Raw genomic sequence first — 27,326 nt, forward strand, 5'->3', positions numbered from 1 at the left:
CTCCGTAAGTTATATTTTTAACTTACATTTTAATGGTATGGCATCCTCCCACTAATCTTCAGGACATTTACCATATTTAAGATCCTCCAGAAAGCCACTCCATTTTTCTATACAGTGGAGCAGTCTATATAGATTTGGACATTATTACTTGCCCTTTTTATCATCTGCTTTTAGAGTATAAGAACAGAGACTACCTGTAATTCTTTAAAAAGCACCCAGCTCTCCAGTTGCCTTGTGTCAGTCAGACAGAGGTTAGCAACATACAGATCGTGGAAAGGACCTCAGGTGATCTCTAGTCCAACACCTCTGCTCAAAGCTGGGTCAACAGTGAATTCAGACCAGCTTGTTGGTCTGTGGAGATGGGTATGCACATATGTGTATACATAAACACACACGTACATACACATATATATACACACACGTGCATCTGTGTGTGTGTATATATATATATAATTATTTATTCTTTGCAAGTTCAGAGGAACTTCATAATGGTGGGGAAGGAATAGTATATACAGATTTGTATCATGCGCCTGCGGCCTTTCTGATCCAGCCCTGACTCACTCACATTTTTAAATGTTTCATTTGCCCAAACTTCCAGCTTTCTTCTCCCGAATGACGTTCTTGTGCTGGAAACCTGAACTAGACTCCTTTGGATTCCAGAGGCTGTACCACCCATGAACTACAAGAGATTCAGCATTAGATATGGGGCGGCAAAAGCAATATATGACATCATACCAAGCAAGCACACCTCTTTCTAACGTTAGCAGTGGAACTGTTTTGACAAGATTAGACAGATCCACATCATCCTCTGGAACTGATTACGAGGTTTTCTTTGGGCTAAATGAAGATCTGCAGTGAACACAGGCAATAAACAGCACTAAACTAAAAGCAGAAGGTGCTCCTCTGAGTGCATGCAAATGCTGTCCTGAATTCAACCTGAGACCCCGGAGCAGCTTAGATAGGTTGAAGTCCAGACAGCCAGGGTCCCTCCTTCCCCAGCCATATGTTCCCACACCTTGCCTTGCACGAGATTTATATCATCCACATTTTAAAAGTATAAATTAGGCTTAAAGAACCACATGTACCCAGAGGGTGTTGCCTGTCTAAGCTAGGTGGGATGTATTACCCTCACAGTACCTGCCTTTCTCCACTGTCTACTGAGGGAGAACATACTCCCTGCTGACCAGCATAAACTCGTTTACAGTGGGATGAGATGAATCCTCAGTGACTTACCAGTAGTCACGAGAAACCTCCAAGAGCCAAGATGTACCAGTTCACTCCTCAACCTTAGACTTAAGATGGTTTTCTTCACCACAGCCTCATGCCATATGTACCCAGGAGAAAGCATGTCAATTGACTGCATGGTTACAAGGGACCTAGAGCACTTTGAGGAGTTTTTTAAATGGTTAGAGAGTTACTGCAAACCAGAGGATGACATCTATGCTTGCAGACATTAACTGTTAATACACTGGACTGGGAGAATTAGCAGGCTAGTAAAGCCACGCTGTCACAACACATAAGTCACAGTCAAGTGGGTTAAATGACAAGACTTATGTTATAGTCTCCTGTCATAAGTAAAAAAATATATGGAACAAAGTTAGCCCAGAGTTGAAGGGAGACAATCTTCCACTGAACGCAAAGCAAGAGTAAATATGCAATGTCAACATACACTGCAAACGGGCCAGCGCTCCACGAACGAAGGCAAGCTCGATGACAGCCGAACAGCATCAGGGTTAAATCTGGGAACACAGAGAGAGGAGTTCACAGAAAACAAAGAGAAAAGCACTCCCAAAATAGCCTCGCAACTGTCACCACTAGCAATTGTCAGCACTGGAAGGTATGACCTTGCCGTTGTGTCTCATGATCACAGCTCTACACTTACAGGGGCATTTGTCAGAACCGGCACTACCAAAAATCCTGCGTCCAAGTGATCCTGTATCTCCAGCAGCACAGATTGCATTTGCCAGTGATTTGGGGAAGAAACAAACGGCTCTTACTGCTGCTCTTGCAAAAGCGTGGAGCTTTTCTACCTTTCGTCCTCGCTTCTCAGCCCTTGCTTCAGGCAGTTTTTATGGCTAGATTATCCTGCATAGGTACTTCTGTACCTGGAACCTAGTTTGAAAACTTTTTCGATTTAAAATCCTTGTGCAAGTCTAATTTGGAAACAAGTATATTAGAACCATCAAAAAGAGGTAACTTCTGTATAAAAAAGGGCAGGGGGAATAGTAGGGAAGGGAGGAGAAAAGAGCATCTTTCATTTCCTAGTCTGGTTAATTAGACATGTTGTTTCATTTTTTAACAGCAGCTGAATCACACTCCTCTCATAAGCAGGAAGAGAAATATGGATTATGTCAGATTTTTCCATTAAAAAAAGCAAACTAACTGGAAGTACTCAGCAATATCTATGCCAGTCATCAAAAGAAGCTAGCAACAACTTTCTTTGCAGGAAAAAAAGGGATACATGCAAAGGCGTAATTATTTCATGGATGTAGCATTTGCAAGATGAAATAGCTGCACAACATGTCAGGTGGAGAACGGCTTTGAACAGAAGCCACATTTTGAAATTCTCAGTGCCTTCACACATGCACTGAGGACATCAACCTATTTAAAAGGAGGTGAATACAAGTATCTACTGCACTAGACTATAGGCGGTTTAGGTGAATGCCTGTAAAATTCTTTATAATTATCGGAGGACTTGACTTCTTGCTATGTGACAATGATATTGCCAGTGATGATGAAGCCCCATGCTTCAGTTCACCCTTGGCTACTGAGTTATCTGCTTTCACAGATGTAGACCTTAGCACGCCCAAGCTTTCAGCTCTGCCTTCTTTAGAAAATAGGAACCACTGCTGTAAAGAAAAGAAAAGGTCAGTTGGACACGCACACACTCCCTACCCTATTTAATCAAACTAAAATGTTCCTGAACTGGGAAGAAAGCTAAATTGCCCTGCTTTTACTTGCTGCGAGGAAAATAGGCATAAGCAGGAATACCTCATTCTTGCCCCTTCTGAGACTCGTCCCTCATTTACATTTTCAATCAACTAGCATTTTGACAAATCTAGCAAGATCGGCAAGGATCACAGACGCAAGTATTTCACTGTGCAGAGAGCAGCTGAGATCAAATCCATATGACACCCTCTCCAGCCTCATCTTATCTGTGCTTTTATTCCATGTGTCCAGCAACCCAAACTCAATTCATCTTGCGTTCAAACAGGACTCAACACAGTGACTCTCTGCTCTCACCACAGTGCTTTTCGCTGTAATCAGTAAACTGGTTTTCCATTTACACTCACAGACCAGAACACATACCTCTAGATCAGTGACAGGCCATGTGGGAACGACCTTAAAATCCAATCTAGGTTATCATTTTATTCCCTTCCTCTTCATCTTCCTCATTCCCCTAATTCCAACACAATTATTTCAACAGCAGTCGGAGGCTAATACTTTATACCATCTGAAAACAGCTTGAAACGAGTCCAGTACTTGATCAACTGCCAACACTAAAAATAAAGTCTTTTTGTCACCAAAAAGCACGGACTGCCAGTTTTCTAATGGTGTAGAGCAGCACTAGCTTTTCAAGTCTCACCAGTTTAGTCATTCTGACCACTAAGTATGTCATTGCTCTCCCACTCAGCCAGCGCTTTCTGGCACAGAATCAAGACAGTGTATGTAAAATCTTGCCCTTATATTACTGACGTTTGAGTTCCAGCACTGAAATAACTCTCAGTTTCATACATTAAGAAGTTCTAAATATTCCACTCTTGTATAGCAAATGGAAGATTTAGCTACAGTAGGTTCGCTTAGCAAGGAAATATTCTGCTGGCAACCCTCTTGTTCTTCAGCTCTGCAAGTGAATTCCACCAGTGGTAATACTGTACCTATTTAATGCAGTTCCTAAAGGCGTTTTTACAAAGTTGGCAGAATATCTGATGGCAGAAACCGCCTATGTATTACATAAGCGCATATTCCAAATTTCCAAGGTGCAGTTCTATGATCAGCTTCAGCCTCCTCCAGCCCAGGCTAACATTTGCCCTGGTGTCCTGAGCTGCCACTAGAGCAGCATGGTGAGGCAGATCAGTTTTCCAAGCCAAATGAAAACTAACTTTGTTGCTAATGGGAAAAGATCACTTTTCAGTCCGCAAGCAAGCAAGGTTACCCGACTCACACCACACCTGCAAGAACTGAGAGATGGGGTACGAAGACGTGGCTAAGCCAGAAGAGGACAGGGCCACTCCTTGCACTTCAGCACTTAGACTGGCTCCAGCAACTTGGCAAGCTAAAGGTGAGATTTGTATTACCTAACTATAGATCTCTCATAGACAGAAACTGAAATCCTCGTCGGGCACTTCCAGGTTTCTTTAGTTTCTCCAATGGTATGATTTTGCAGCCTTGCTGTGCTGGCCTAAGTCAGGGCTGCCTCTCTCCTGGCCTGTCTCACAGCTGACCAGCTTGTTCCTCTTGATGGGCATCGGTACTTGTCTGATCACCCAGTAAGCAGATCCAGAGAACTAAACTGGCTTAACTGCCTGTCAGCGGGACCAGATAAGCGCTTACACCCATACAAAGAACATATGGCAAGAGCAGGAAGAAGGGCAGGACTGAGATAGTCTTAGGCTGCCACATAACCACATACTTGGACATCTCTCACTTACATCAGGATGGACAGCTCAGGCTTTGCATGACCTCGGGAAAACCTGTTTTGCAACAGAGAAAGCACTAAAATTACTCCAGTGGCCCATCCTGCTTTCACAGAAACCTAGCTCTTCTTCATAGGCTCCAAAGCTCTTGTAAGGGAAGTGTTATGAGCTCCTGCGAGCTTCAAGAAGTGCCCAGTTAGCACTAAGAAAGGGTTAAGAATATAAAACAGTGAAACAGCCACTATATGCAGAAAACACCCTAATATGACTGCAAATGAAAAGCAAGAAAAAGAGGAGCTTCTTTTTGCCTATTCATAACCAACTTATTCAGAAGCAGAATATCACGCTCTTGTGCTCCATGTACATCAGTGTCTGCCAGTCACAGAACATTTTGTTTCAGGATCTGAATCTCACCTTTGTTGCCAAAAAAAAAAAAAAGGAAAAAAAGCTCATTTATAAAAGGAAAATACACACTCAGTAATTCTATCTATTCGTTCTTACTGCTAACTCTGCAATGCATGGAAAAAGCTTAATTTTCTTCTTTGCAGTTAAAGATTCAGACAGCTATTCTCCTAAAATCAGACTTGCATGCTCCTAGGAAGTCAGCAAAAAAATCATCACTAGACAAGTGCGTAGCAGCTTCCAGTCCTGTGCAACTAAGAGCCTTCACATTTATGGAAACAAGTGAATTTTCTTAGTCATACCCATTCCTCCTGCCTATTACTTGAATAAGAGAGACACAGGTATCCACCACGGCTGAACTGCCACAGAAGCATCGGAAGTGCCCTGCATGAAAAGGCAACGCAGCAGTTACAGAACACAGAATTCTATTTTCTTTCAAATGTAACAAAGGATGGACCAGACAAAGACAGTGTCAGATTAAAAAAAAGAAAAAAAAAGAAAAAAACCTTTCTAAAGTGTTTATACACTTCTTCCAGACAGGACCAGAGCTTAGATTTTGTAAGCATTTCTGCTACCAGTGCAATCAGTCGGATTTAGTACTTCACTTAATACGGTGCAGCCTTAAGCAAATGTTTTATTTTAAATGCTAGTGACACCTTGATAATATTTCTGCTGTAATAGCAAATTAAGCTATATATATATATATTTTTAAAAACAGTAAAAAAAAACTGCCTAAACACAGCAATTAAGGTCTGAAATTTTTAGAGTGGCAGATGAAAGAAAACAGTTCATGGTCTCATGACAAAGCCTGCATGTGTTCTGCAACAAACTTTTCAAGAGCTCTAAATATTGGAAGACGACATGTGTTTGGTAGAGGGGTAAGAATCTGATTCACAGAAGTTTTCAAATGTCAATTATGCTTTTCAAGAAGAATTCCCTTGACTTTGGCCCTTGACTCTATTAGGGCTGCTCAACACATAGGAAAATTATTTAATTTTTTTTTTAATCCTCTTCCTGAGTAAAACAAAATAAAGCAAACCTCAGCATGGCCTCCACTGACAAAACTGTTCATCGATGGACTGGCTTCCGAGCATATTACCTCATGCTGCCATCAAGGGTCTAAACAGAGGTCAGGGACTCTGTTCTGGTGACACCCATGGAAAAAATGAGAAGGTGGCAAAAAGGGTATGGAGAACAAGTGATCCATTAAAGAAAATGATCTGTAGAATAAAGCCATTAATGAGGGACAAGTACTGCTGGAATAATCGTTCTTTGCTTGTCCCTTGCACAAAGACACTTTCATAGAGTAACTGAACACTGTAAATGTATTAAGGACGGTGCCATGTACTGAACTCTTTTCAAAGCATGACACCAGATAGCTTGCTAGCTTGAAAGACAGACAGAACTAAGGTGTCAACTTTCCGCAGTAACATTAACGAAATTTTGAGTCTAATCACCAGGAATCGTGCTCTCCGTGATCAAAGAAACACAGAGAAACTCAACCACAGACTTGATGTAAACTTTTACGTTTTCATAAGAGAAATTTAAAATCAAGTTACTTGCTCCAACACAATGCACACGCCCTGCATGGTTTAGATGCTGACAGTCCAACGTGAACTGCGGATTGAGTACTCCGTCAGGACTTTAAGTGACACATAGCCTTGGCTAGCAGATGCCGAAAAAATACGTAGACAGAATGGACAGAGCAATAAGCCTACAAGGCAAAGGGAGGAGCTGGGTCAAGGAGCAGACTCTCCACCTTTGTGACTACCATTTGTAGAAGAAGCTGCCAGACAGACTGACTGGGTCTTCAGGTGAACTAGAGGAATTACTCATCCTTCAGGTAAAATAAATGCAGGTGGAAGTCCAGCTACAGGATGGTTATTTTTAAGTTTATTGCACTGTGTCATCTGGGCAATCGTCTGCCTTGTAAGCGGGTGGTGCGGATGTGTACACAGCGCTGGCAGCAGGCGTTGCTCAGAGACAAAGCACCACCCCTGGATGGCAGGTCAAATTTAGGAGAGAGAAGACTTTGTTGAAGGTAAAGCCCAACTTCCAGGGCCATAAAAGTCTCACTTCTGAGCAGGTCACCCACTTCTGCTGAAGAGAAAAGAGGAGCAAACATGAAGCAGTCCTACCTCTGTGCTAGGTGTGAAGGAAGAGGAAGAGCTCACAGCAGGAAGGCAGCGAGCTGACGGTCAGGGCAACAATCCTACAGACGGGTCTACCAGGCTACAACATGACTGCATGTCCCCCCACACATGAAAAGATAAGAGAAAGTTTCTAGAAACAGGATGTATGTGTTAGGGAGAAAGCTGAACACTGGGATTTCTTGTGTGTCATTCTTGGAAATCACATCCCCACTACACGCAGGACCAGACAAATGGGCAAGCAGGAAGGACTTCATTGCACAGCTGAGAATATGGGGAAGGAGGCTTCACTAGGAAGTTAGGAAACTCCTGAAAAAGAGAAAGGGAGAGATCTAATCACAACCATAAAGAACCAAGCTGCGGGCACTTTAAATTAGCAGATGGTGTAATACAGAATTAGTGGATGCATGAGTAATTGTGATATTTTGGAAAAGAGTCACCAAGGCTTTTAAAAAGGGAAGTCATATGACACAAATCTACTGGAGTTCTTCAAAGGGTTAGCAAGCATGAAGCTCAGGTGATATAATCCACAGGGATTTCCATAAGGCTTCTGATCAGGTCCCTCACTAAAAGTTCTTAAAAACACTAAGTTGCATGGATAAGAAGGAAGATCTTTACACGATCAAATATATTTGCACAATGGGGAGATCTTTGCAAAATATGCAATAGATTTTCTTGGCACAGATCCCTGCAGAAATCTTTCCTAGGGTCTGTGTGGCTCACTATATTGGATAAATGATCTTGAAGAGGAGGTAGACAGTGAGGTGACAAAGTTTGCTGATGATATTATTCAAAAAAGTAAAGAAAAGGACCAACCAGCAAAGGAATCTTACAATATTGAGCAGCTGGTGGTAAAACGGCAGATGAAATTCAATGCAGATAACTGTAGAATGAATCACAGACAAAAAATACACCTAATGTCATATATGAGATGAAAGGCTCTGAGCTTATTACTGCCATCAAGGAACAAGCTCTTAGGATTATAACAAATAGCTGTACAGAAGTGTCAGTTCCAACCTCAAAAACCAAACCAAACGTTAGAAATTATTTTGAATGGAACACACAAAACAGCAAATATCATTTGGCCCCTATAGAAGTTCATGGTGCGCTCGTATCTTCCAGCGTCATAAGTGGTTCTAATCTCCCCAGGTGAAAATGATGTGCTAGGTATGAAAAGGATATATAGAAGCATGGTTAAAATAACCAAAAGCTAAAGCTTCTCTACAAGGAATGACAAAGTGGACTAAGACTCTTCAGACTGAGGAGACAATGCTGCAGAAGGATGTGCTAGATGCCTATGAAATCACAAGCGGCCAGTATCAAGCAGAGAACATTGTCTCTTCCACTACAAGAACTAGAAAACATCAAATAAGGTTGACAGGTGACAGAACCAAGTCATTTCCTCACTCAGACACAGATAAGCTGCAGAACTGCAAGTTGCTGATGACTGAGTTCTGGGAAATTATCACTACAGGTTTGCTCTCTTCTTTTACATCTTCCCCCAAAATTCTGCTGACCGCTGTTGGAGACTGGGCTAAATGGACTTGAGTTTTGATCCAGTACAAACACTCTTATGATACTGCATGAGCTGCTCTCTGATGGGACATGAATTAGATGCAGCACCCCTTAAAAACCGTTCCCCACTCTTCAAAAGCATCCCATATGGATTTCTGTGGCATCACAAAAATGGTTCATCCTATTTGAAGTGCACCACACAGAGAAACAAATAATGCTTTGGGGAAAAAAACAGCTAAAGCAGAAGTCGGAGAGATAAGAAAACAAGTTGTAAAACATCTGGGGAAACAGGATACCCTACATCTACACTTCACACTCTGCTGTAACCTCAAGCCACTACAACCGTGCCAACAGTAACTTGGTCTAAGTATGAAAGCACAGAATTCAGCAGAGACTGCAAAACCTTGAACCACTGGATTCGGGACAGATTGCAAAACCTTGAACCTGGGTAAACACCTGTCTGGTTAGTCAGCACTGATGAAACTATTTAAGGCCCAGCTCTGCTCCATCTTTTCAACAAAAACATAGAAAAAGAGATCACATTTTATTGGTGTATGGTGAAACCAAAGTGGAGAAGTTAAGGAACCCTGGAGGACAGAATCGAGTTTTGAAGCGTTCCTGACAAATGTCCTGGAAACAGTGAAAAAGGGAAATACTTACATTGAGGTGGGAGGCATCTAATGCCAAGAGGCAACACAAGGACAAAAAGGACATGGCATTAGAGTGGATCACTGACTAAATATTACTAGCTCCGTGCAAGACAGACTGGGTCTGAAAGCAGCTTAACAAACACCATGCCTCTGTAAAACAAGCTGCAGTCATTTGAGTGCAGCACCACATCTATAATCCTACTTCTGCCAGGTCTCAACTGCTGGGGCTAATACGCTGCACTGACTCAGGCGGCCAGAACCCTCCAGGGAGCACAGCGCTTGCTTATGGTCTTAATTCAATCTTTCAGAGGTACATTTACTAAATATATTCTTATAGCATTAATGATTTATGCCATTACTTCTAGTTTTGCTTTTATCATTGCCTCATCTCCATCCCCGCTGGGTAATTAAGGCTTGGCTGAATGATTCAGTGGGGTGCTAGCGTTAAAAAAAAATAAATACATAAAAACGCAAATCTTATTCTGGAAGACATTAAAGACAACTGCTGTTAGTAAGGCCCAGGAGAAAATTATTCTGTTCAGAGCTGGAGAGCTCTCCACTGAAGTATCACACTCAGTTTGGAAGCAACATGCTTGGATACTCAGAGGAAGTCCAACAAGGCTCACTACAGGTTTAGAAGACATTACCTAGGTGGAAATATTATATAAACTAGATTTAGTAGTATCTAGGTAAAAAAGAGTTTGAGAAGAACAAAGAGCTTGCCAGTACTGGAAAGGCTGTTATAAAAGGGACAGCAATTGCTTATTCTCTATAGTTCCAGAGCAGAACAAAGAATCCAGTTTCATTTGCAGGAAAACAGAATCAGGTCAAACATTGGGAAAAGCTTCCTAACAGCCTGGCTGGCCAGACACTGGAACAGGCTTCCAGGAAAGATGTAGAAGATGCACTTCATGAAGATGTTTGAGAATAGATTAGATAAGCACCTTCCGAAAATAGCTCTGATATACCTGGCTCCGTCTCAGTGCAGAGGACTAGATCAGGTATTTTGTGATCTTCTCCAGCCACACACCTGTAATTCTGCAACTACAACAGACTGCAGTTGCCATCAAGACAGCACAGGCAGGAGGTCTGGGTAAGAAATGTCAAAAAGCCAAACAAACGGTAGAGGACGGGATGCAGCTTTCAGCATCATGCAACAGAAGGGAAACTATGAAAGCACCACTCAAAGGAGCCAAAGGATGTAATAATTGGAAAATAGCTTGGATAGACTGCAGAAAGAAAGAGTGGTTAGAGTAACTGAGACCAGGCTATAGCAATGAAGAAAAAAAAAACAACAAAAAAAAAGAACAAAAAAAGAGCTGGTAGCTTTGTTAACATATAGGTATAGGTGCTTTCATAGTTCTCATTCTGTTGCCCAAAATATCCAAGACTGCAATGGTTTCACCATCACAGCACTATTTTAAAAGATTTACTCTAGAATCAAATTACATTAAAATGTCTTTATTTTCCCTAATGCAGCAGCTCTTGTTTTAGATGAGGCTTGGCTTTTTTAAGTCAGCAGCACAAGTTACAAGAAGCTGGGCATAATGTCAGCACATGGATTTACTCCCAGTGACTACAATCAATTCTTTGTTCCTTGTTCATTTTCTGCAGTGTTGAAAAATTTTCTGAAAGATTAGCAGCATCTAAACTAAATGGAATAAACTGGATTTTGTATACCAACTAGGCTGTAAACTGAAGGCAAGCCAATACTCAAAATAGCCATAAGACAATATTTGGCCATAAGCATAGGGCTCTTTCTATAGTAACTATTAATAAGGGATCAAAAATAACTCACGCAATATGCTCTGAAGTTTAAACCTTGGCTCTGCTGGCATACAGGTTGGCACAGGCCTGAAGTCTCTCATGAGACAGACACATTTACCACTTATCTTTTTCAGCGTGAGGGAATGCTTGTTCAGAATAACTCAAGTGATACCAATTTAAAAGACAAACCATTTAAAGCTGCAAAGGTCAGACTGTGTTTGTCAGTCATCCAAGAAGGAAAAGAAAAGCTAGTACAAACAGCAAAGTAAAGATGCAATACATCCCTCGCAAGAACACTTAAATAATGTGTTAATTCAGATATATTTCAAGGGGAGTCCTGCATTAGTTTAGACTATTGCAAACGGGGATAGGAACCCCCCCCCCCCCCAAAAAAAAAACCCAACAAACTATGGATCACCAAGGTGGCATCCCATACATGTATATATTCATCCTCCTAGGTTAGAGGATGCAATGAAATATAGTCTTCATGCTGCTGCAGAAAGCTACCCAAAGATTCAATAAAATTGCCTGTTAAATATAAAGCACAATTGCCCACCGTTTATGCAATATAACATTAATTTTTTACAAAGTTTGATCACCGTAAGTTTGATCACCTTGCTGTTCATTCCTGCATCTTTTCTAATGACTGCATTTTTTTCAGATGGCAGAAAGACTGCACGTAGCAATCTACAGATGGGCACAACATAAATTCATACAGTGACATTATGACTTCTGCTTTATCTACTCCTTTCCTAGTAATTCTGAATGTTTGATTTGCTTTTTTAGCCACTGCCGAGCACTGCACTGATATATTTATGCTATAACATTAAATCCCCAAATGCCTTTTCCAGCCTGTAACAGCTGGATTAGAAGCCGTTGTGTTTCCCCATAAGCATTACTTGCCATTTTTTCATCAAATGTCACCGGGCATTTTATCAGCAAATTACCCTGTACGGTGAAATCCTTCTTCACAATCAGCTTTCATTTTATTATCCTGAATACGCAACACTCTCAGACTGTTACCTCACTCTTTATTCCCTTATCTATCTCATTTCTAGGTGTGCAGAGCAACACAGATTCCAGTGGGACGCGCAGGACAATTTCCCGTCCTGCTGTAAACTGATCTTTAATTCCTACCCGGCATTTTGCATCTTTCAGACAGCCATTAATCAATTAAAAGATCTCTTTATTTCACAACATCTTTGTTTCTTGGGCTTCCAAAGCTAAACCTTGCCAAAAGCCTTTGGAAAACCAAGGGTATTACCTCAGCCAGATTTCTCTTCTTCACATGCTTGTTGACTTCTTTGGGAAACTCATTTGGGTTTATCATTTCCCAGGTTGTTCTTGGAGTCCTTTTTGGAAACTAGCATCACATGGAGAACTGTCACTTCCCACTGGCATGGAGACCATTCTTCTGGTACAGAGATGGCGCTCTGGTATTTGGTTTGTTTAAAGCGCTATGTGAAACACCACTGAAAATAAACTTAGTGACTCCATACATGAGTTCCTTCCGACCTCTTGAAGAAATATCATCTAGTGCTGAAGACCTGATACTGATTTGACTGAGGAGTTTTGAAACCTCTTGTGTCAATACTTCAGCATGGTAAAGCTCAGACAGCTGAATGCTTTTTTTTTTTTTTTTTTTGGAACGTGTACACGAAAGACTGAAGACCTGCAGAAACAGTATCGCTCAGAAGCAATACAAAGCTATCCAGCACACAATGGCAAATCTGGGACAGATTTGTCATTTGAAACTATTCAGTTTGGCTGCAACTGAGACTGGGACTGTCCTAATAGTCTCCAGAAAAAAAAAGAGACTGTGTGCTCCCTGAATACTGCATATATCTATTACAGTCACGATACAGAGGAGAAAGCATAGATGCCACCCCATCTAAAAGATGGTATGTCACAGTGGAACAATGTACCCTTCTTTCAATTTTGAAATAATTAGGATTAAAATTCTCCTAAATCATCAATTTTCAGTTTTCTTTATTGAAAGTCCCTCTCATCTATAGATACAGTAGGAATAAATTTGCATGAGTTACATTTGTTTGCAGCAAATACATTCTCCCTCATGCACACACCTCAATAAAAACACGCAGCTCTGCATTCCTCCAGTTAAACATGTAAGAGGAGGGATAGAGGAATATATGTACATGAACAGAGAAGTGATGAAAAACCTGGGAGGAGAGGTACGTACAATCTTACTTGAAAGTTGGAGGATGCACATATAGAGCCTTTGCATAGAGTTGCAATGATCTGACCTACCTAGTATCTGATACAGCTCATCTCACACTGGGGATGGTACTCAGAAAAGGGAGCACAACATCTAAGCAGCTGCAAGGGACCCAGTCACCAGAAAGGGCCATGGGCCAAGGACCATCCACAGCTCAAACCCGCAAACTGGGTAGAAAGGGCCAAGAGCAACAGGACAGCCATGAGCCATGGACTCAGTGTGATCCTGCAGTTGCGTTCTCCTCAGTCGTCTGGAAGGCAAGAAGACCCAGCACTTTTCTCATGGAATTAGCCACTTTACAGAAGCCGATTCCCCATTTCCTTTTGCCTTAACTGCTGTTAGCCTTCCCCCAAGCAGTTAATTAGAGCAGCCAAATGACAGAGGGTCTGGGAAACAAATGACAGCGGGTAGCCAAATGACAAAGGGACTGGGAGACAGTTAAGCCCAATAGTTCTAGGGAAGTCAGGCCTCCTAGCCTGGCACTTTGCTCCAGGGAACGCCACAGCTATCCTGGAGCAACGCACGTGCAGGCAGCAGTGTGCATATGCTGGAACTGCCCAAGGATAGCAAACAAACCAAAGAGGAGCCAGATCCCACCCACGACTATCCAGAGGAACACAGAGTAATAACAGCTTGTCAAACAATGCTATTTTTCTCACCAGTTCCTCCTCTTCCTAGCCAGAGGCTATTCAGCTTGTTCTAAGCCAAGCGATAGGACGAGAGGCAACGGGCACAAACTGAAACACAAGAAGTTCTGTCTGAACATGAGAAAAAACTTCTTTACTGTGAGGGTAACAGAGCACTGGTGCCCAGAGAGGTTGTGGATTCTCCTTCCTTGGAGATATTCAAAAGCTGTCTGGACACAATCCTGGGCAATGTGCTCTAGGTGACGCTGCTTGAGCAGGGGGGTTGGACTAGATGATTTCCAGAGGTGCCTTCCAACCTCAACCATTCTGTGATAAATAAGGGACCGAAGCTGCCAAACCTCACTCTCCCCTCACTGCCCACTTGCAGAAAAGCTGGTTTACAACTCATGGGAGCTGCCTAGTTCTAACTACCAGCCAGCTCTCCTCATCTTAGGGCTGGAGGGGAGCAACGCTTTGCCTGAGCAAGGCCTGACAACTCAAAGCCAGTTTTTAAACCCAGCTCCCCAGGGTAGCATATCTGGCTGCTAGGCCCAGGCCCCAGCACTGACGGCCATACAGCCCTGTTCGACTCTCTGCAAGTTCTTGTTGGTGCCAAGGGTAGGCAAAACGGGTCCCCAATATCTGCTTATTGCAAAGATGCAGGCTAACTCCTGCTGGCTTGTAGCTGCTCCCTCTTGCAGTTCACTAACAGGGAGCGAGCAGCGATCACTAAGGGGCTGCTTGCAAGAACTACAGCTACTCATCCTCAACAAAGAGGAGTCTGTACCCTAGGGCTTCCTGTGCCCCCCTTCCCACGTACAGATGGCACTGAGCAACAGTTAATGTTAGCAGTGCTACTGATTAAATTGGTACTTGGACTGAGAGTAACAAGGGCTCTGCTAAAGTGTACTCACGAGCCAAAACATCAGCCATTCCGCACATGGGAAAAGCAGGCGGCATACCTCAGCAACCGGAGGACACAAGCTAAGCTTGAATAAAATTGAAGCAGCCAAGAAAGATAAGAGAATACCCCCAGCCTTAGCAGCCTCTGACATCTGCACTGCAAGAAGCATTTGCTAAGGTGGTAGGAAGAAAGAGGAATCCACAATGATCATCTCACTTGGGACATATTTCCTGGCAGTCGTCTTATTGTGTGTCTACTCCTGAACAAAAGAGGTCAAGACATACCTTAAAACTGAACTGGTGCTGACAGCTAAGCATTTCTGAATCAGTTGGTTAAGTCATTGTGCAAGTTTGTACCTAGTAGAGAAGACACTGAAGGTATGAGACGACAGTAATTGCTCATTAGTTGTGTTTCTGCAAGACTGAGCTCTAAAGAAGTTCAGAAGCGTTCTTTTCAGTTGGCTTCTCTCCTATTCCCCTCATGGCAGGGGACCTCACCCCGAAATCTTTTTTACAAAGCTTTTACAAAAAGAAAAAAATTATATATATATGGAAGATAAGGCTATCAGGAAAATACTCTAAATGTTTAGTCTGCTGTGTGCATGAGTGTCTGACAGTCCCTGCAAAGAACTGTAGGCAAGTAAAAGACTGAAGTTTCATGAAATGCACACATGACTATAAAGAGCTGCAGCTGAGTAAACCGGTAACAGCAAGGGCATTTATGCTAGAAGGAATGCACTGAAGAGGGTCCCCAGGAAAAGCAAAATTGTCCTGCTTGCTGCATTTTGTCACATCAGGGCCTCAACCCAGAGAATAAAGGAGAAGAGATGGTCATCAGTCACTTCTGGGACCAGACAGGATACAGCCAAGGGTGTGGAGGGAGCTGGCTGATGTCATTACAAGGCTACTCTCTATCATCCTTCAAAGGTCATGACAAGCAAGGGAGGTTCCTGATGACTGGAAAAAGGCAAACACCACACATCTTCAGGAAGGACAATCCAGAGAACTACAGGCCAGTTAGCCTCACCTTAGGTCCTGGAAAGGTTATGGAGTAAATCCTCCTGGAAACTATTTCCAGCCACAGTAAGGAGAAGGTCGTGACTGGGAATAGCCAGCATGGATTTACCAAGGGAAAGTCATGCCTAATTTGATTGCCATCTAGAATGAGAGGGCTGGCTGTGTGGGTGATGGGAGAGCAGCAGCTGCTGTACACCTTTGACATGGTCACCCATAGTTTTCTTCATAGTCAGATTGGTGAGATTTGGACTACATAGGTGGATGATAAGTTACGTGGAAAACTGGTTAGAATGTCAGTCTCAAAAGGTGGTCATCAGTAGTACAAAGTCCAGTGGCATCCCTCAGGAGGTCAATACTGGGGCCAACACTATTCATCTTCTTTATTAACAACCTTTATCATCACCATTTTTGGGAGAGAGTGCACTCAAAAAGTTTGTGGTTGGTATCAAATCGGTTGGTGTGGCTGATATGCTGGAGGACAGGGGGTGGCTGTTCAGAGGGACCCACGCAGGCTGAAGAAGTCAGCTGACAGGAACCTCATGAAGTTCAACCAAGGCAAATGCAAAGTCCTTCCTCTGGTACAGAATAACTCACTGCAGTTACAGGCTAGAGGGCAACTGGCTGTAAAGCAACTCTGCAGAAAAAGATCTGGGGGTCCTGGTGGGCAACAAATTGAAAGAGTCGGCAGTGGGCCCCTGCAGTGAAAAAGGCTAATCACAGCCTGGATTGTATCAGCAAGAGCACAGCCAGCAGGTTGAGGGAAATGATTCTTCCCCTCTCTTTGGCACTTGTAAGACCACATCTGGAGTACTGTGCTCAGTTTTGGGCTCTCCAGTACAAGCAGACATGGACATACTGGAATGAATACAAGGAAAGGTGGAAAGAACTGGTTTTATTCAGTCTTAAAAAGAGAAGTCTCAAAGGGGGGAGGGAGGATCTCATTGCTGTCTACAACTACCTAATAGGAAGGTGTAGAGAAGACAGAGCCAAATTCTTCTCCAGGATGCAAAGTGGAAGGATGAGAGGCAGTCAAGATAACTGTTTTTATAGATTATCAGTATAACTGTCTGGAACAAACTGACACACATTGACTTTCGGCTAGTCAAAAGTTGTTAATGATGATTATGAATGCAACTCCTATCTTTCAAAGCTTGTGCATGGTATGCAAACTCCCGTAAAAGCTAACAGATTGATGAGAAGGTCAGCCTGTTATCAGCTGCTAGGCTTGGAGCATGATGTAGTTCAATCTCCTCCTAAAGAATATGGTGAAGAAACACAGAGCAAGACAAGAACCAAAAGTATGCCTCAAGTGACGAAACTAGCTTTAAAGCGTAGTCTTCACCTCTTTTGGAAGCAAGTCAGCAGCACTTTCTAACCTTCTCTAGAGAGAGCTATTTCAGTATTTCAAGCAGAATTATGAATACTGAACTTGCTGTAGACTGCTAAAAACCCTTCTCTTGTATCAAGAAGGCAAGACGTTGTGGTAAGACCATACCATTTTGCATGTGCTCATCTGTATCAAGTTTCTTTGAAAGTATCTTTGCCAGAATAATCATTTCTGGTAACTGAAATTGTTACATTAATGCAATGTGTAGATCACACCTACAGTAGGAATATTAATTGTGACGCAGGCATCAAAAGACCCAACTAGGGCATGAAGTTTGCTAGCATAGGGACTTCTGCTGACATGAACATGAAAATCAGACACTTGGCAAGTCTGTATAGTTTGTATGACTGTCATGGATGCAGTAAAATTGCTATCCAGAACCAGGATATACGCCTCTTCCTGTACAGGTGCAGGCCGCACTAATAAAACTAGCTCAGACTCAATTAACCTCAAACAACTTTGTCTACCTTAGAGAGCATGTCATCTCACTTGCAAAATCAGAGAGTAGAGAAGAACAAATAGGATAATAGCAATAGGATAGCAAAATGTCCTTTTTGACACAAGTTTAGAATATAACATCCTCCAAAACCTCAAGAGTATTTGAGGAAGGTAACTATTCTGATGACTTCTCTCAGTAGAGGCAGGATCTGCCAATGGTGCAACTCAGTGCAGTGACTTAGCTATACCAAAACAATTAGAGCAAGTCCCATTACTCCCATTACTGCTGAGTCAGAGTTCACCTGCCTGAGCCATATTCAAGGGAGAAATCCCTATTAACGTGTCTCACACCATGTATCAACTTGTCACAATCCATAATTAATAACAATATTGGGAAAGGCTGACATCTGTATGAATTCAAATCCTGGAAGGGGAAGAGAAACCCTGCTTCATACTTTGCTTTTAAAATCAAACAGTTGCACCAATGGTTAGAGAACGCATCAGTTCAAGTACAAAAACAGTTTGGTTAATTTGGTTCGGCTCCGTGTGCGGGCCCTATTAGATTCAAGCTGGTTTATGTCCATGTGGATTGTGGTGCTATATTTACAAGTCCAAACTAAACAGATGTAAGCCAGGTTAGGCCAGCAGAGCCCACACACAAAGCTGCATCAGTTAACTAAATCGCTATTAAAGAGTCACATCTTGTTAAACCAGCAGTTGTGTTTAGACAAGGCCTCATACTACAAGTTGTTGCCATCGCGCAATTTCAGATGTAAAAAAAAAAAAAAAAAAGAAGAAGCATAAAGCTTTGTAATGAAATAGCATTAACTGTCTAAGACAGCAAGGAATGACAAATTATAAATAGGAGGTGGCTTCAGACAGATTCCAGAAATGGATGGTGAGCAACCACTGTGTCAAATCAATGCTACAGCTCAGAGTATCAGAGAGGGGCTAGGTTTAGTTTTACCCTGAAAAGGCAGTGACACATAAAAGGCTAATGGCAGGTGGTCATTCTGCATTCTGTACATTTCACAAAGATTTATGAGGAAGGCTGAATGCTGGAAAAGCAATGCTGAAAATTGCTTGTGTCCCTCTGCAAGGTCAGCTTATTGTATTATGGAAACATTCTAGCAAGACTCTTGCAAGTTAAGGCTGTTCTATTTTTTTTTCCAGCTAGAGGAACCACGCCACTAAGTAAAAACAGTATGCCAAAAAAATTTCACACCATTTATTCTTAAAGAGTGATTTTTCAGTAATTCTAGAAGAACAAAGGTGGTATTTGAGTCAGGAGCTTAAAACTGGAAGGAGACTATCTTTCAAAAATTTGTTTAACATGAAAATATTTAAGACTGTGCAAAGATGTACTTTCTAAAGTACTATTAATTTGTAATTATTGTAAACTATAACTATTACAAATGAATGCTGTCATGAAAAATAGTGTATGTGCCTGAATCACGAATTTTCATATTCATGATTTTCATCAGCTTGATAAGGAAACAAGGCCTGACTCTCAGGATCCAACATATGATTCTTACTAACCTAGGAATCTAGTAAAGCAACACTTCCCTCTAAAAAACATACCTTAAGAATTAAGTATTGAGAACGGTCCTGTTCTACAACATTCAGAGAGGCCTGTTCCATCATAGTAAGAGATGCATCTCTGGAGCGGAAGAAGGAAATAAAATTTGGCACCTACAAGCTCTGCAGGTAGAAGCTCTATCACAGTCATGCTCTGGAAAGCACTGATCATGCTGGCAGATCGCACTGCCCTCCGTTTGCAAGAAGTTGATAAAAGCTTTAAGTGTTTCTCTACACAGACCTGTATGGACCATAATTATCACTAAATTGTTCTTAAATCCATTTGTGTTGAAGAGACTCCCATAACAATAGGCTCCTAAATCCCCCCAAACAGTTCCCTCAAAATCCTTATAAACCGAAACGTTCCCACCAAGGCGCATTGCACATCTCCTCCTCCAAGCTGCACCTTTTATCCCTGCGCAGATCAGTTTGCTGCAACCCAATAAAGGAGATTGCAGGGACAGCTGTTGCACCTCCCCTCCGAAGGACAGCTGAAAATAAACCGCAGACTCAGACCCCAGGATTTATACTGGGCACCTTCCTCATGCTAGGGCCATACCATTATCACTAGGTCAAACAGCTCGCTCATTATGGAGAGACCGCAACTGGGGGAGGCGGCACTATTCCCCCTGAAAGGGTCTGGGTTTCTCTTTAGTTCATTCTTACCCCACTCTTGTGCAAAAGCACATTAAAAAAAAAAAAAAAAGATATTTCAGAGCATTTAATGCTCCTTCCTCATTTGCATTCAGAAGAGGTAGAAAGAAAAAAAATCTCAACGGATACAGCCGCTTACATAATAATTCCCCTCTCCCAGGCTCCTTAAAAAGATTGCTCTAATATGCACTCTCTGACAGGTGTTTCGGACTTATGGCATATCCTCAGTTGAGAGCTAGCATACCAACTCAAAAGTCCTATATTTTCACATTAGTCAGTTATTACCTCAGCATATGACAACACACAGCGCTTGGATGTCTCACAACCCCCCTACTACCTAGCCTGAATCCACAGTCTCTAAACCCGTTCATTACAGGAACGGCTCCCTACCCCCAACGCTCACTATTAAAATAAGCAAGAGGCATTACAAATTGCAATGATAATATCAGGTTGGCGGTAGTTTCACCTAGGTTACACCTGAAAGACTGCTGCACATAAATGTTGCCTTTAATGTTTCAGTAGGTTTCAGCCATGCTAAGGTGAGCTGCGAGACACGAGTCTGCAACAGCGGACGGTTCCAGGCACTGCGTTCATCGCTCATTCCCGTACCTTTTGCTGAGCCAGCTTTCAATCTTATCAAGCAATGTTGAGTCAGATGAGCACGCAGCATTAACTACTTGCCTCCATCCCTAATGCAGGTTTAAGAATTTCATTTGCAAAAGTCGGAAAGCTCTTGGCTTACGTCAAAGAAAAGCTTTCCCTAAAATACCGTCGTGTCCCAAAGGAGCTTTCCAAGTGGGAACAGAGCTCTGGACTGTCCAGTGGCAGTGCTGTAGAGGTGACAGCTTTCCCATAGGACAGCATGAAGGGACCGGTGTCACCAGTTCCGGTTGCTGCCCTAAAGGAAGTTGTAGCTGAAAATCCTATCGGTTCACTCGCTGTTTGGGAGAGTGGCAAAGCTGGACTCATCCAATCACTAGATAGGATAAACAGAGGCTGAGGAAGGAAACAGTGAAGATGCACATGTCCCACCACCAATGTCCATCCATTTACTAAAAAAGATGAAGGTGGAAACGGAATAAGTTTCCTCCCAGCAGCCAGTAGCTGAGTGATGGCTGCGGTTGGCTTCAGTTCTGAGATGCCTAACTAACAAGCTGAGAAACTGCCCCTAAACAAAACAAAAGAAAACTTCCTCCGAGACCTGTGATGAACAGCAAACCTCCAAGCCTCTAACTCATCTCAGTTCAAGGTTAGTTTGTTTAGTCTAGAGTTAATTCTGCCCAGTTGGGAGACTGTTTTGAAATAAAGATGCAAGGGACAGACAATTGAATTAACCCACTGGGAGAAAACAGCAAGGCAAAAAAGGGATCAAATAGCCAAAAGCAAGGTAATAAAAGCATTAATAGTGGTCAAACAGCACTTCAGATTTTAATGAGCTTTGTCTAATACATTCCTGCAGTATTTTAGTTATCTTCAAAGCTCTTATGCTATTTAGAGAACATACTGCTGTACTACCATTCATCAGTGAAATCCTAAAAAAAGAATATTTCAATTACCCTAGTGATAAACCCTATTTTTGACAGTGTCAAATTTCAATTTGACAAGCAGTGTCGAATATAGTACAAACAGTTTGCAACTTTTATTTATGTTGGCAGTAGCATATCGTGAGGAAGAAACTTTGCAGAGGATGGTGGAAAACATATGATTCCCCTTCGATAATCTTCATTTCTAAGAATTAACAAATTTTTAGGCAATGCAGTCACCCAATCTTAAGAAAATTAGCCTGATGTATGGTATTATCACCACTTATTGAGGCAGATTAGCTCCTGAACGTCTAAAAAACACCTGTGATGCCCAAAACACATGCATACGTGACACCCGAGTTCTCCTGCACATTGTGTTATAATATCCTCATGTTTCAAGGCACAAACTAACTTTTACCTCTTGGTGATTAAAGAACATCTCCTGTAAGCTGTTGTTGTACAACCGTTCTGTGTGGGGAGCCTCTGCCTTCTGGCAGTGATTGTCAGATCTGTCTTGGTTATCCTGTAAACCAAATCCAGACTGCTTCAGCCACTACTGCAGCTCTGACGGATGATGCTCTTAAATAGATCTTTAGAATTAGCAATCCTGTGCTCCATGCCCACTAGCACAGATGTCCAATTAGCTCCCCTAGCTATAAAAAAAACCCAACAACCCAGGAATCATCTCTTCCTTCTCCTCAGCCTCCTGGATTTTGTTCCAATGATAGCGTCTCCACGATTCTTCCAACAGTATCCTGGCTGCTATGATTAGGGAAAGGGGTCTTCCATGCATTACCCTCCCCTAGCTGTGTTTTTGGACTCTCCGAAAAAATGTGTCGCCTTCCGCTTTCCTAGGACTTTCCCCCAATGTTTGGGAGGGAACAAAGGGCCAAAGCTTCTGAATGGCAATCAAAAACCGACCAGCCTTATTTTGACATGGATGCCACTTTACAAAGCTCTGAAGGGCAGCTAGACATGCCTGCAGTTTTACCGCTCTGACTCAGAAGCAGGAATAACGAACTGGGACTGCCAGAGAGGTTACAGCCTCAACTATCTAGTCCAGAATCACTGTGCAACCACAGTTGTCCAGCACCTTAAAGTAAATCAAACATAAGTGCCAGTCTGCTTTAAAAGTGTTGCACATAGTAGAAATTCAGGAGTTATTTCATGAGCAACTCAATTCTCCATGGAACAGGCAAAAGGGAAACAGCTGGTAAACCATCAAAGAGCAGACAAAGTATAAACAATCCTTTCTGCTGTCACCATTTGTAAGAGAGTCCTTAAACACAGAAAAACGTTGCTTATTACATTTAGAGATGCCTTCCCAGCCAGAAGCATCAAAATTCTTTTCCTTAAGATTCGATTTTTGCAGAAGTTTACTCTTCAGTTCCTTCTGCCACTCAAGAGGAAGAGAGCATTTCATGCCTGCTTCCCACCATGTCTGAAGACTAAAGAAGCTTAACTGTGACCAACATTTTGTTTCACCTACTTACAGAGGGTTTCCTGGTGATTTCTAATACAAGCTATTTGCTCACATTAAGCTAATAACCCCCTTTAAATTCTGCTCTAAATAGAAAACCAAAAATAATCTATATTCAATAAATTAAGCTAATCATTGGTAACACGGGATTGATGTTAATCCAGAAGCATTCTGCAGTCACCAAGGTAGAAATGCAAATATAACTGAAGCCACAATACAAATAACAAACATTAACACTGGTCTTTGGTCTATGTTTATGCTGCATCTGACACTTCCAAGCAGGACAACCACACAAGCTGGAGGCTCAGAAACGGCACTTGTAATTTGAAAGGTCATTTTCAAAATACAGCTTCAAAGTTATAAATAGCAAAGATAGCTTCTCACCTAGCGAGGAAGTACACAACTGCTCTTAGCCACTGTGGCCAAGACACTACAGAAAGCGCAAGATACTTCAAGTTTACCTTCGCTGAAAGCCACAAAACATTTGGGGCCAGCGTGCACTTCAAACGAACGAACCCAGTCTGTAAGACTGGTCTTAATGTTTTGTAGAAGCAGATGCAGAGTCTGACAAATCAAGTCGATTGACTTAGTTAAGCCTTCCACAACCTACAAAGATATTTGCTTACAGAGAGTAAGTTTCATTTTAAATCAAATTCTTTAACCAAAGAAAACATTTCCACCCGGTCTTTCCTTCAACAAAGCAAACTTTCCAATAAGTAGGATATCCTTCCTCACTGCCGGGCCATTTGGTTTCACAAGTATTACAGGTTAATGAGAGGAGACAGTCACTACCATCTATTCTATATCTCAAAATGTTACGTTTCTAATGCTAATAGGAGCTATTAAAGAAAACTGACACGTACTGTATTTCATTTGTCAGTCAGCAGTCTGGGGACCCTCAACTTATTTGACTTCAACTGATGGCTTTTCCACAGTGAGTATCTTTTCCCAAATAATATGACAGCAAACATATTCTGAACAACACGTTCAGTGATGAAGAACTGATAACAACCTCTCCAGCCAAGAAGTAAGTAAGGTCAACTTCCCGTCCTGCAAAGTTTCTGAAGAAACAATTCATACAGAAGACTTACTTGTTTAATTAGCATCTGCTTGACTACTCACTCATCTAAGCGCTTTCAAAGTATCAAGATCTAGATGTTACTGTTCAATATGTTATCCGATACTTTGTTAGCTTCTAAGACACAATTCTTTCCATATACAGAATTATATTTGTGGCCTGCCTGGTGATTATGGCTTGTCATACATTCAAGAGGTTTGATCTTGCAGTGATAATTACCCATTGATCAGTGTCTGATGAATCTAATGTAGTTCATGATATACTTTTAGCTGAGCTTTACATTGCATGCATCAGCAAAATACACTGATACTTCTGAAGAGATCATAATCAGTCTTGGCTCCAAGACCTGGAAAACCCTCATAAAGTCATTCCAACTCTACCATGTCTCCATCCACCTTAGATTCAGTCTTCTTGCCTTATCAAAATACTTCCGATACCCAGCTCTTCAATAACTGGCTCTTGCAAGTGCCTATATGATTACTTATTTATCTGATAATAAATGTACACATGCTATACGGGAGGTTACTTATGCAGCGTAATTTATTTGCTATTGCTGTGCCAAAAAAAAAGATGAGCCATTACAAAGTTCACTACTTTGTCAACTGAAGTTTTATTCAACCTGAGGGCCCTATGTTCGCAGACTTCATAATGTATTTTCGTAACTCCAGAACAGAATGCATAAATACCACTGCTCTTTGCTCACCGATAGTCACGAGGAGGTGAACTAGTGAATTAAGTTTTTCAGTGTCCCAAATATTTCAGTTCAATAACACCAGCCAAGCAAAGAAGAAAACCTAATCAACTCAATTATTGTCCTTCTATTTGTGTTATTAAAGCATTATTCTTTACAAACACATTAATTCCAGATGTTATTCCTGGATCATGCTTCTTTTCCCAGTCCCATCACCACGCTACATGCCTAATCTACGAGATCTTGAGCTATGAAAATTTTCTTCCTGAAGCTGGCCCAGATTCAAATCAGATTCATTTCACTGACCAGATGCAGCAATCTGGCAAGCTGATTTCACATGCTCTGCTAAACTCTGTATCAGTCTTAGACATCAACAGGTTTACCAATATTAAAGGGTAGCAGTTTCACATACTCCCTTACATTCATATTAATTTACATAACGATGGCAAAAGCTAGGGCTGAAACACAGCACACGTTTCTAGATAGGCAAGACACTGCTATCCTGAAGCTAAACTTCTATGATTACTTTTGTATGATCTTTAGCACATTTGGATGCATATTAATAGAGTCCATGTTGCTTATCTTAGATGCTGGCACTTTCTGCTCTCTGCAAATGTTGCCAACAAAAAGAAGTTTGGGGATTTTCAAGGCAACTCTGATACAATACAAACACGGAGGCAGATGAGCCGCTTCTGACCTTCCAAAAGCTGCAACCCCCCGGGAAGTTTTCCAAGTACTGCTGTTATTTCAGCAGACCCCAAACAATAAGGCGTCAGTTTTCTAAAAAAACCAACAAACTGGCCACCTAGCTTCCTGCCGTGCTTACAGCTCTGACAGCCCAATGCTTTATTTTGCAAATTAAGCTACTTAATAGCCCTGTGAGAACTCGGTACATCAAGCTGCCAGACTGGAACATGCCACCGCACTCCGCTCCAAACCGGGTCTCTCCTTCAGACAAGTCCCAAATACGCAGGACGAAGCCCGGATCAAAGCTTTCTGCCATCGCCTTGTTTACAAACAACCCACTACTGGCACGGCAGGTAACCGGCTGCCTTCACCCTCCCCTGCCAAAAGCAGGGAAAGCCCTCGAAATCCCGGTTTCCCCGCTCCGCTCGGGGCCACGGCGCAGGCGGCGACAGCCGGGCGAGCCGCGGGCTCCCACCCCCCGCTCCCGGACGCCGGCTGAGCCGGCGGGGCCCGCGCCCCGCGTCGCCCGGGGAAGGGACGGGGAGCCGGCGGGGGCAGCCGCCGCCGGGCCGCGCAGGGGCCGCCCGGCCCCGCGCCCGGCTCCCCCCCGGGCCCGGCCCCATGCCCGGCTTCCCCCCCCCGGCCCCGTCTGCCCCCCGACCCCGGCCCGGCCCGGCCCAGCCTCCCGCGGGGACCGGGCCCGGTACCTGGTGCAGCGCTGTCAGCCCGTCCACGTTGGTGGTGTTGATGCGGGCGCCGCGGCCCAGCAGGCGCTTCACCTCCTCCGTGTCCCCGCTGGAGCAGGCGGCCAGGAAGACGGCGCCCTCCTCGAAGCGGACGCGGGACCCCCCGGCGCCGCGGTGCCGGCCGCGGCCGCCCCCCGCCGCCACCGGCTCCTGCTCCGTGAGGGAGCCCTTCCAGCGCCGCAGCTGCTCGGCCCGCCGCAGCCGCGCCGACTCGGCCCGCTTCCCGCCCAGGTGCTCCGGCTCCGACATCGCCGCCGCCGCCGCCGCACTGAGGCGCAGGGAGCGCGCCGCGCCTCAGCCGGGAGCGGGGCGCAGCGCCCCCGCCGCCATCTTCGCTACGCCCCCACCGCCGCCGCGCCCGCGCCGCCCGCGCCCCGCGGCATCCCGGGACATGTAGTTCCCGCCGCGCGGCGCCGCACCTGCCGCGGGGCGGCCGCAGCTCCCGGCGGCCTCCGCGGCGCCGCCGCACCTGGGCGCGCTCCGAACTACAGCTCCCAGCACCCCCCGCGGCCGCGCGGCCGCTCCCCCCTCCCCGCCCGGGCGGGCTGGCCGCCATCATCGCACCCAGCCCGCAGGGCGCTTGTGCCGGCGCTGGCCCGCGGCAGCGGCGGCTGAGGGCATCTCGCCTGCCCGCCGGGGCCGTTGTGCCCGCTGCCGCCGAGCCGAGCCGCGCCGAGCCGAGCCGCGCCGCTCTCTGCTCGGGGGCCGGAAAAGGGCCGGGCAGCCCTGCAGGAATCTGCAGCCCTCGGCCCTTCGGGGCTAACGCAGCCGGGAGCCAGGAGAAATGGCTGGCCCAGAAAACGGTGTCTCAATTTCTTGGGAAACGAGGCCAAATTTACCAAATCCAGCTGCCCACTGAGCAGTGAGTGAGCTAGTCTGGAGGATGTTGAATTTCCTGAGAAATTTCCAGTTTCCCCCTTAACTACGTCCAGGCCCCAGCAGTCCCCAGGCTAAGGCCAGCCAGTGTTCAGGGAGCAGCAGTTCGGGGAGCTGCCGCGGACTTTGAGGACTGGCAACGGACCCTGACCCAGCCGAGACCCTCTGCTGCGAGAGCGTCCTCGCAGCCAGCAGGCCCAGCAGGTCTCGTCCGCTGGGCCGAGGCCGGGCAGGCGCCAGCGTACCCGCCCAAGGGCTGCAGGCCTGCAGGCTGCGCAAGGCTGG

General features: G+C 43.9%; 1 protein-coding gene across 4 annotated transcripts in view; it reads right to left on the reverse strand.

Moving 5' to 3' along the window:
• Positions 1–26,441, reverse strand: part of PPP1R12B (protein phosphatase 1 regulatory subunit 12B) — a 127,348-nt gene extending 100,907 nt beyond the window's left edge. For all 4 annotated transcript variants that reach the window (XR_010886310.1, XM_067310476.1, XM_067310477.1 and 1 more), the window contains exon 1: positions 26,127–26,441. Coding sequence is in view for 3 of the 4 variants with exons in the window: in XM_067310476.1 (XP_067166577.1) it covers positions 26,127–26,414 (288 nt within the window). In the remaining variant the exon portion in view is untranslated. The remainder of the gene's footprint in view (positions 1–26,126) is intronic.
• Positions 26,442–27,326: the final 885 nt, after the last annotated feature.

The sequence above is a fragment of the Apteryx mantelli genome, chromosome 25, assembly GCF_036417845.1.
Source record: "Apteryx mantelli isolate bAptMan1 chromosome 25, bAptMan1.hap1, whole genome shotgun sequence".
Lineage (NCBI taxonomy): Eukaryota > Metazoa > Chordata > Aves > Apterygiformes > Apterygidae > Apteryx > Apteryx mantelli.